Here is a 10484-nt window from a genome sequence, read left to right as displayed (position 1 = left end):
AAAAAAAAAAAAAAGAATGGAAGGCCAGCCAGGGCACAAGGCTTGTGAGACATTATCTTAGCCAATAGTGGGCACGGTGGCTGGCGTGCACCTGTTATCCCCATTACACAAGTAGCGTACATAGGAAGAACATGGTCCAAGCTAGCTGGAGAAAAAGGGAGATGCTATCTCAGAAGCAATCAGTACAACCAAGTTCCCATGGTTCAAAGCCAAACTGGGCAGGAAAGTCCATGAGTCTCTTATCTCCAATTAACCACCAAAAAGCCAGAAGTGGAGCTATGGCTCAAGTGGTACTGTTAGCCTTAAACAAAAAACTCAGCAACAGCAGCATAGGCCCTGAATTCAAGCCTGAGTATAAGAAAAGAAAAAAAGCAGAGCAAAAAGAGCTTAGATGTGTGACTTAAGCAGTAGAGCTATCTACCTAAGCAAGTGCAAAACCACGAGTTCAAGCCCTAGTATTGCAAGATGCGAGAAGGGAGGAGAGGTAGTAGGAGGGAAAACATCTGAAGCAGAAAAGGCAGGAGCCATGGCCCAAAAAGTAGATCACTTGCCTAGTCAGCGTGAGGTCTTGAGTTCAAATCCCTGTACACCCCCACACATGAAAAAAAAAAAGAATAAAAAAGAAGCGGTCTTGTCCTTCATCAGGACTGTGAGAGTGTGTCTGGAGATGTTTCCTGATCCTGTGACATTTTCTCTAAGTTCAGTTTTGCTTTTTGTTTTTGTTTTGTGTGTGTGTGCGTGCGCACGCTGATCTTTTAAAGTGTGAAGCAGAGTCTTCTAAGACAAGTTGAAATTCTTTGAATTCACATTCCCAGTTTTGTATCTTTGATCAGAATAGAGCTGAGATGGTTTCAAATTTCACTACCTCTAATAACCTTACAGGATCTGGCATGAACATTGGCAACCCATTAATGGCCTTCTGTTAAAAAAAAAAAAAAAGACAACTTCTAACAAGTGCCATTTTGAAGACTTACTTTTTTTGTTGGTCGTGGGGCCTAAACTCTGGGCCTGGGTGCTGTCCCTCAGCTCTTCAGCTCAAGGCTAGTGCTCTACCACTTGAATCACAGCACCACTTCCGGCCTTTTCTGCTTATGTGGTATTGAGGAATCGAACCCAGGTCCTCATGCATGTGAGGCAAGCAATATACCACTATACTGTCTTCCCAGCCCCACAAATGCCATTTTGTTGTTTCTATTTACTAACTCTTCTTAAGCCAGGTAAAGATTGTTTCTGCCATCTTTGTCTCCAGGATGAACATACAGTATAATTGGGTATTCTGCATGGGGAATACACAATGTGCAGTGGCTCGTGTCTGTAATTTCAGTACTTGGGCTGTAATTTCAGTACTTGGGCCACTGAGGATTGTGAGTTTGAGGCCACCCTGAGCTATACAGAGAGACCTTATCTCAAAAATTAAACAAAAAAATCTGTTTGCTGCTGACTCCTAAAGAGAGGGGAAGCACTTTTTATTTAGACTGACTGCTATAATCAGAAGGTTTGATTATATATTTTGTTTTTCAGTATTAGCCATGTCAGATAACAGTTCTAGAGAACAGTGCTCTAATTTCCTTCATTTGCTGCTTCCTGATATTAGCTTCTTTTTTTGGGTGCTGGTCCTGGGCTTGAATTCAGGGTCTGGGTGCTGTCCCTGATTGTTAGTGCTTTTTTTTTCTCAGGGCTAGTGCTCTACCACTTGAGCCACAGCTCCACTTCTGGCTTTTTGGTGAAGATAATAAGAGTCTCATGGACTTTCCTGCCCAGGCTGGCTTCTAACTGCAGTCCTCAGATCTCAGCCTCCTGAGTAGCTAGCATGACAGGCGTGAGCCACCAGTTCCTGGCTTGCTTTACCTTTTAAGTGTGAGAGCCCTGCCTTGTCCACAATGCACACTGTTAAACAAGGTTAGGCCACACTGAACTGCCCTGCCAGCAAGGTGGAGGTGGCCTTCCCTGTAGTCCAGAGCCTGCTCGCCTGCCCACCAGCATGTGATTGCAGCTTGCCTTTCAGTGTAGTACCCTTTCCAGCAGAGCAGCACAGGGTGTTCAGTCAAAATGGGCAGAGCTGCAGCTGGCAGAACACCAAGCTCAGGGATGGGGGCGGGGATTAGTGGAGGAAGAACTGGCCAATAGGAGCACATCCTCCCTTCTGGGGAAAGAAAAACCTCAGCATAATCAAGTGCCAGTTCCAACCTGATCATTAATCTATGCTCTAGAACCTGACAGCAGACCACAGTGTCCTGCAGAAGGGCTCAACCTGATTCCTGCTCTTCCTCCAGCTTGGGTGTCCCTGCCTGTCCAACACTCTGGTCTGTAACAGCACTTCCCAGCTTAGAGGCATGACTTCTATAGCTGTGTCTACAGTTAAGAGTTAAGATGAGTACAGGTTTGTCATTACAAAGGCACGGTGCTTAATGTGTGCCGTAGCTTCCCTGTGCCATGAAGGTGAGCAGGTTTTGCTTAAGGCTTTGTGTGTCCCCAGGCGCAGCCCACTTTGCTTACTTGGTGTTTTGTCTTCACATAATTCCTGACCTGTGACTTACACAGTGTTGGATTCTGTCAAGCTTGGGGTGCTTTGGTTCTGAACCCTTTTCTGTGAGTCAGCATGTAAGGTTTTTTTTTCCTGGCCATTATCCCTAATTACAGATTACAGGTGAAGGCAGACTAGCTACCCCCCTCCCCACCTTCCTAGTCTCCAGAGGTCCCAGTGGTAGCAGTCCTTGAGTGTCTTGGTTTCATTTCTGCATTTAGGAATATTTGCTCTTTGAGCCCCTCCATTTTGGAGGGGCAAATACTAGGTTTTGTTATTAGTCAGCTCATCATCTGACAGATATTTCTTTTTTTTTTTTTTTTTGGGTCCGGTCGTGGGGTCTGAACTCTGGGCCTGGGCGCTGTCCCTCAGCGCTTCAGCTCAAGGCTAGTGCTCTACCACTTGAGCCACAGTGCCACTTATGTGGTGCTGAGGAATCGAACCCAGGGCCTCATGCATGCAAGGCAAGCACTCTACCACTGAGCCATCTTCCCAGCCCATGACAGATATTTCTTAAAGGTTTATGACCAGGCACACTCACAAGTATATGACAATGTAGTTATTAGTGACTTTGCAGGTCAGTAGAGGGGACCTTACCAGAGGGCTGGCTCCTCCTGGTGAGGTGAGGTCCCACACCTTGCCTTTGCTGTACTTCTGTAACCCTGAAGAGTGGAGCTGATGCCTGACAGAGAGCCGCGTTCTGGGTTTTAAAGCCCTTAGAAGATTCAGGTGGGGGTGGGTTGCTTGCTTGCTTGCTTGCTTGCTTGCTCGCTTGCTCGCTTGCTCGCTCATGCATGCATGCCTGGGGCATGAACTCAGAACGTGGACACTGTACCTGAGTTTTTCTATTTAAGGCTAGTGCTCTACCACTTGAGCCACAGTTCGATTTCCAACTTTCTGGTAGTTAATTGGAGATAAGAGTCTCACAGACTTTGCTGCTCAGGCTGGCTTCAAGCCAGGATCCTCAGATCTCAGCTTCTTGAGTAGCTGGGATTATAGGCATGAGCCACCAGCAACTAGGTAGACTTAGTTTTACCTGGTGATTTCATTTAAGCTTTTGAAATATGTATAATAGTCTTCAGTTAATTTTTCTGAAGGTTAGGAATTTGAGTGCCTCTGATAGCATGTAGAGATCCTTATTACATTATGAAAATGGCTTCCTTGTTTTTGCCACAGCCCGGATGCTGCTGATAGCACATCATTCGATGTCCAGTTAGGAGACATTATTCTGACGGCAACAGATGGACTCTTTGACAATATGCCTGATTATATGATCCTCCAGGAGCTAAAGAAGTTAAAGGTAATCCACTCAAGGTTAGCCCTCTCAAGAATAGCCCCTCTCTGGGCATTGGGTTTTACTGAATCAGTTCTTTGTCTTTGTGTAGTTTTGGAAAGTACTGCTTTGTGAACTTTAGGTAAACAATATCCCTAATATTCCAAGCAATTGTAATGGAAATGTCCCTAAGAGAAATGGAGGGGAAAGTGGCTTTTCACTTGAGTCTTCAGCAGGGTGTCTAAGTAGGAAGAGTCCAGAAGCCATTTCTTGTATTTTAATGGTGTTGGCTTCTTTCTCCTTTTATTCTTTTTGTCTACTCTTTTTTCTTTTATATTCCCTGGACACCCAGCAGGTGCCGAGGCTGAATGACAGCAAGTAGCAAGGCTGGGGAACCCAGGTGGTTGGAGCCACAGCAGAAGGGCAGCTGAGACTCATACAGAGCAGAGCCACAGGCGGTGGAAGCCAGACCTTCCAGAGTCCTAGCTTTATGAAAGTGCTGACTCTGGGAAAACAAATCTTTCTCCACCTCTTCTGATCCTTCTTAGCTGCCCAAGGAGTCCTTTCCATACTTGTAAAATGGAGAGTAAGGTCTAGTCTCAGGGCTGTGCTGTTTGGTGCTCCCTGTGGTGGCAGGTGATAAGCAGAAGCTGTGTAGGCACCACCCATGTGGAGTTCACAATTGCCTAGAGGGGAACCCTTACTGGGGAGATGAATAGATGAATTAATGTGATTGGAGACCATAAGGGAAGGGACTAAAAAGTAGAGGGGACTGCCCCTTCTGATTGCTCAGGGAGGCCTCCATAAGGAGGCCGAGACCTAGTAATTGAAGCCGAGACCTAGTAATACTTAGACGAAAAGGATTTAGAACTTGTTTCAGAGCTGAACCGCATTTCATTTCCTACCTCCAGTTTGTGCTGAAGAGGTTGAAGTGTCAAGAAAAGGGACATAGCCAGAGCAGAATCTTTGCTCACGGTATAAAGCCCTAAAAGTGCCTTCTGTAGGATACCCAGCAACTCTTTTTTTTTTTTTTGGGGTCCGGTCGTGGGGCCTGAACTCTGGGCCTGGGTGCTGTCCCTCATCTCTTCAGCTCAAGGCTAGCGCTCTACCACTTGAGCCACAGCACCACTTCCGGCTTTTTTTTCTGTTTGCTTATGTGGTGCTGAGGAATCGAACCCAGGGCCTCGAGCATGCAAGGCAAGCGCTCTACCACTGAGCCACCTTCCCAGCCCAACCCAGCAACTCTTAAGAATTTGGGGCACACCCCCAGCAGGGGGCTTGAGAAGTCACTTGTCCCTCCACCCCATTTTAGCAAGGATGACTGACGCATGTCAAGTGAGAAAGTAAAAAATCAAAATTCAGACTTCAGGAAGTGCTGTGGTTAGTGGTAGAACGCCAACTAGAGCAAAACAGTCAAGTGAGAGTGCAAGGCCCTGAGTTTAGGCCCTGGTATTAGCACAGAACAACAAAACAGGACTGGGAAGGTGGCTTAGTGGTAGAGTGCTTGCCTCTCATACAGTAGGCTCTGTGTTCGATTCCTCAGCACCGTATAAGTAGAAAAACAGAAGTGGCGCTGTGGCTCAAGTGGTAGATCCTTGAGCTGAAGAGCTGAGGGACAGCATCCAGGCCCAGAGTTCAGGCCCCACGACTGACAAACCCACCCACAAAGCATGAAGATTTCAAGGCCAAAGACTACCACAGCAGATAACCTCCTATTCAGGGTGGGCAGGCAGTAGGAGAGAGGACCTGGTGCTATCTATCACATCTTCTCTAAAGTGAGACTTAAGTGGCAGAAAATGTGCTTTGGACTGGAGGCCTGGCTCAAGTGGTCAACACTTGGGTGGCAAGTACAAGGCCTTCAGTTTAAATCCTAGTTCAAAGTAAAGCAAATAATGTGGAGATAAACGTTGCTGTGCAGTCCACCTGCGTGCAGAGGTCACACAAGGCATTCTGGTGAAAGTAACTCTGTGTCCTTTCATCTTAGAATTCGAATTATGAGAGTATACAGCAGACTGCGAGGAGCATTGCTGAGCAAGCGCACGAGCTAGCCTATGACCCAAATTACATGTCACCTTTTGCACAGTTTGCATGTGACAACGGGTTGAATGTGAGAGGTAAGCATTCCGTGGCTGAGTCTAGGAACTAAGTTGGGACTTGGTGGTGGCTGGGCTGAACATGATGATCCTTTCCAGCCCTGATTGCCTTTGAGCAAGGCCAGCGGGGGAGAGAGCTCCCAGCCCCATGTGGCTTCCTGTGGCTCCGCAGGGTGTGGCATCATTTGCCTGCCCAGTTGCCCCAGCAGACTTTGAAAGTGTGAGGCTGCCCTGAGCAGCCCTCCTGTCTCCTGTGCCCCTGTGTGTAGCTGTGCGCACTGTGGGACAGTCAGGACCGAGCTCATGCTTCAACGCAGCCATGCAAGGTGTGTGCAGCCCTGGTCAGCTGGAGTCACCTCATGTATCCTTTCTGAACACACAGGCAGAGAGGCAGCCCTTTCCATAGACTGCCTGCTCTAAGGTAGCAGGAAAGCTTCAATTAAATCACCCATCTATTGTCTTTATCATGCTTATTTTTTCTTCTTTTCTGATGGGGAATATTGGTGCACCAACCCTGCTGAAATACAAGCACTTGCATTCGTATTCCTGGGACTTACGGTATTTTTCTTTGTCTTTATCATTTATTTATTTATCTATTTATTTAGCCAGTCCTGGGGGCTTGAACTCAGAGCCTGGGCACTGTCCCAGAGCTGCTTTTGATCAAGGCGAGCCCTCTACCACATGAGCCACAGCGTTACTTCTGGCTTTTTCTGCATGCTAGGCAAGCCACATTCCCAGCCCCAAAAGTTTGTTTCCCAGATGACAGATTTCAAAATAAACAAATGTGAATAATTCTCAATAGTGTCTATTAGCAGGAATTGACCTTTTTTAAAAAAATTCTTCAACCCAACGTCTTTTTTCATGGAGTTGGCATTTCTGCTGGGCTTCTTTGGAAGCATGCCGATAGATTCTCATTGGTGTTTCAGGTGGGAAGCCAGATGACATCACCGTCCTCCTGTCTATCGTGGCTGAGTATACAGACTGACCGGCCGAGCTGTGACTCCTGTCCTTCCTGTCGCCGCCTCACTTTCCCCAGCCTTGTGCGCTGATCCTGCTGGCGGGAGACCGCAGTGGCCTGTGATCAAGTGTGACGCAAGCCTGGCCCATTTGCCCCAGCGCCTGAGGTCTTTGTTGAGAACCACTATTGTCGTTCACTTGCTGTGCCAGTGGGCAGCAGCTGCAGGGAGCAAACGGGAAGGGGGCCTCCGCCTCTTAAGGAGGGAGGGGTTCCAAACCTCTTACTTTTCGAAAGCAGTTAAATGAGTAATGTTGGCAAAGTGGGTTCAAAATTACAGTGTGTTAAAGGAATTTTAAGTCTTACACCATTCATATGTAATGATAAGTCTACTAGGAGCATACACTGTGTGTCACCTGAGTGCGGCAGGCCTCACTTTGGATATGGCTTGGTGTTTTCACCTGGAGTTTAGAACCCTGCTCTGAAACAGCTCCGGGTTGCTATATCTCAAATTGGAAGAAAATTTAAATTTTAGGTCTGTAGTTACAAATACTCCATGCTTTTTAAAAGATGCTTAATTGTATTCCTGTGGTTTAAGTTTTGGCATTTTTTTGGTTAGTCCAAATCACAGGCTGGTGGTGGCCAGGGGAGACTCCATACCTGAATTTTTAAATGGAAATAGTACTCAAGATTATGAAACCTCTCAAAGCCTACAAGTTTAATGTTGTAGTTGAAATCCACATGCGTACCCTCACAACCCCCGTCTGTGAGGGTGCCCAGGCCTCGTGGGCTGAGACAGCAGCCAGAGCTCGAGCTACACACTGGCTTTGGGGGGCTGTGGTGCTGTGGAGGGTGCTCGGCCTCCCTGGGAGCCTGGCTTCCTCAGCGCATGCGCCTTGCCCCTTGAGCCCACAGGAAAGCTCCTGGCGATAACCTGACCTGTGCTGTTACCCTGGGCAAAAGGGAGGGTTTCTGAATCAAGCTTAATGTTTACAGTTTCCGAAGAGCCATTTTGCCGTGTATAGTCCCCTCCAAACCACCGCTGGTTTCCCTTACCTGCAAGCGCAAACTTATTTTTAAAAGGTTGTATACAAGTGGACAGTTGTATGTAAAGACATATATTTTTGGGTCCGTTTTTTTCCCCCTTCATTAACTTGGTGGTAGAAATATATATATACTTAGAATCCTTAAATTAAAGCCATGTTTTATATATGTCAGGTAAGGCTGGTGTACAGATGCGAACGCAGCGAGGCCTGCCAAGAGTGTGGAGGAAGCCGCTGGCATTAGAGCTTAGCTTGAGGTTACCTCAGTGTGTTTTAAAAGATTTTGTTTGTGAATTTGTACTGTATATTTGAGTAACTGTCAAGCTTTTGTTTTATTTAAATTGTTGAACATGTACCATGTACATGTCATTACTATATTTCAATGCATCATGCTTGTAACAGGCATTTCATTATAAGAATGAGTTATTCATTTGTAAGCCGTTCAGTAATTTATCTACTATTCCTAAATTGGCATAATGTTAGATATCTATTTTGAATCACCTTTACATGTCAGAATGCCTTAACTACCCTAACTTGACAGAACAGAATCTTTGGTGAGGAGGTGGGTAGGGTTGGAGACTGCTTTCATCAGACGGGCCTCCGTGGCAAGTGGTAGGGTATTTATTTTGCACAAACTGTTTGCAGTCTCTGTGTTTCAAAGGAAAAGAAAGTTGCATCCAGAGGGGTTTGTAAAAAGGAATAGCTTCACACTAGGACTGGTGACTTCACCTCTTTTGTTTGGGTTTGTAATTATTTTTGCTCAGATGTATGTAGCCTTACGATCTGGATATGTTTTCCATTAATTTTCCAATGCTGACATTTAATTTCTGGTAAGAGAGAGCTGGTCAAGTTACTGGCTTTTCTCTGCTCCCATTTTACCCATCAAACAATCTTTGTAAAGCTAGATTAGTGGTGTTTTACACAACTTATTTAATCAACTTATTTTCTGAGCAATGATTGTTAGAAATCGACAGTGTGGTTCCAGTGACACTGAAAAACAGGGGCAAAGAACTGGGTTTCCCAGTGGACTTGACTTTGGACCTGGCCTGTGGGTTAGTGAGGGGGAATTCTCTCCATAGCCCTGTCCTTTTTGTTAAGCACTTACTGTGACTGCCCCGGGCCAGCAGAGTGAGTGTCCTCCAAGGGGCCGAGGCCCTGGCCAGCCCTGGCGGCTCCAAGTCACCCACCCAGGCTTCAGCCGTGCGCCCAGCAGGGTCACTTGGCCCCATTAATTCTGCACCTATGTGTGTTTGTTGTTTTAAATCAAGCCGTGTAGACACACGCATTTGCCTCATGTACTGGACTTTTATAACAAAAGAGAAAATTTGGATTTCTAATTCACAAATGGCAAATTATACATCCCTCTTTGGACGCACCAAAGACCCATAAAGTTTATAGCTTTCCATCTATATTTATAAAGCAATACTGTACTATACAAATCAATATTTTTATCACATGCTTGAAATTTTTATTTTGTTCTGTTTTAAAATGTGCACTCTAAACATATCAGAAACTTATTTCTTCCTGTGAACTTAAGCTGCCTGCGCACAACAAAAAAGAAAAAAAAAAAGAATTACCAAATGGAGAGAAGGTGGGGAGAGTGGACAGGCTCTTAATTAAAACACTGAAAGGAGAAAGGAAGTGGGGGAGAGCAAGTAGTTTGTCCTGAGTCACTGAACTCATGCCTGTGGTGTGAGACTGGTGGTAATGAATAAGCATCTATTCCCTGTGTGTGTCTGGGGCTGGGCTGGGCCTAGACGAGAAACTCGGTTCCGACCTCTCCTGCAGCTGCCCTTCTTCAGGCAGTGTAGCCTGCAGAGGCATCACTGCAGCACCGCCTGCCAGCCTGCCACATCAGTTATAAGGCAGGACCGTGTGTGGTCACTGGAGAACCCAGCACCAGCTTCCGGGTCCTTGTCACCCTATTCCAGCTTTCGCTGATGGAGCTGCTGCATTCAGTTTCTCTGGAAACCGAGTCACATTTTTGCATTTAACAAATTTTACAATACCACAGAAAACAAAACCTGCTTAGAAAACAAAATATGAAGCAGAAAACATTTGGAGTCTGTTTTTTTTTTTTTAATTCAGTCGGTTGCAAAATTGAACTTCTCAACTAAAACCAGTGTCCATGTGAAAATGTAACTTCGCAGGTAGTGCATGGCAAGATGCCTAGGTAGGAAGTGAGCAAAGTTGAGTCTGTGTGTACTAACAAGCTGCTTTTTTTCTGTTGAGACTATCATTATTTGTCTTACCCAAGAGGCAGTTACCTGAATTGGATGTCTGAAATATAACTTATGCAGGAATAGTTCTGTAAATACATTTAAATAAACTGTAAAGATATTTAATAAATATAGTATTTATACTAATGTGTGTAGTTGGTTTTTCTTTTGTTTCATACTTTGAGTTTGTTGTTGTTCCAGGCTGGCCTGGAATTCAGTAGTCTTGTCCTGTTTCAGCCTCCCAAGTGCTGGAATTACAGGTGGGTGCCACCATGCCTAATTGAATATGACTATGTGTGAAGGACCAGCTCTTGACACTGAGTTTTTGGTCATTTCCAAGTTTTTTTTTTTTTGGGGGGGGGGTTCGGTCGTGGGGC

The 10484-nt window shown here is 45.7% G+C and overlaps 1 protein-coding gene across 1 annotated transcript in view; it reads left to right on the top strand.

The window, feature by feature from the left end:
• Pptc7 (PTC7 protein phosphatase homolog (S. cerevisiae)) overlaps positions 1-10244 on the top strand; it is a 47238-nt gene extending 36994 nt beyond the window's left edge. Inside the window, exons 4-6 of the mRNA XM_013023083.1 lie at positions 3701-3824; positions 5782-5911; positions 6817-10244. Of these exons, the coding sequence (XP_012878537.1) occupies positions 3701-3824; positions 5782-5911; positions 6817-6875 (313 nt within the window). The 3' untranslated portion in view covers positions 6876-10244. The remainder of the gene's footprint in view (positions 1-3700; positions 3825-5781; positions 5912-6816) is intronic.
• Positions 10245-10484: the final 240 nt, after the last annotated feature.

This window comes from Dipodomys ordii, unplaced genomic scaffold (genome assembly GCF_000151885.1).
Source record: "Dipodomys ordii isolate 6190 unplaced genomic scaffold, Dord_2.0 Scaffold66, whole genome shotgun sequence".
In the NCBI taxonomy this organism is placed as follows: Eukaryota; Metazoa; Chordata; class Mammalia; order Rodentia; family Heteromyidae; genus Dipodomys; species Dipodomys ordii.
Note: the sequence above shows the minus strand (reverse complement) of the source record. Positions and strands in the feature narration are given on the sequence as shown.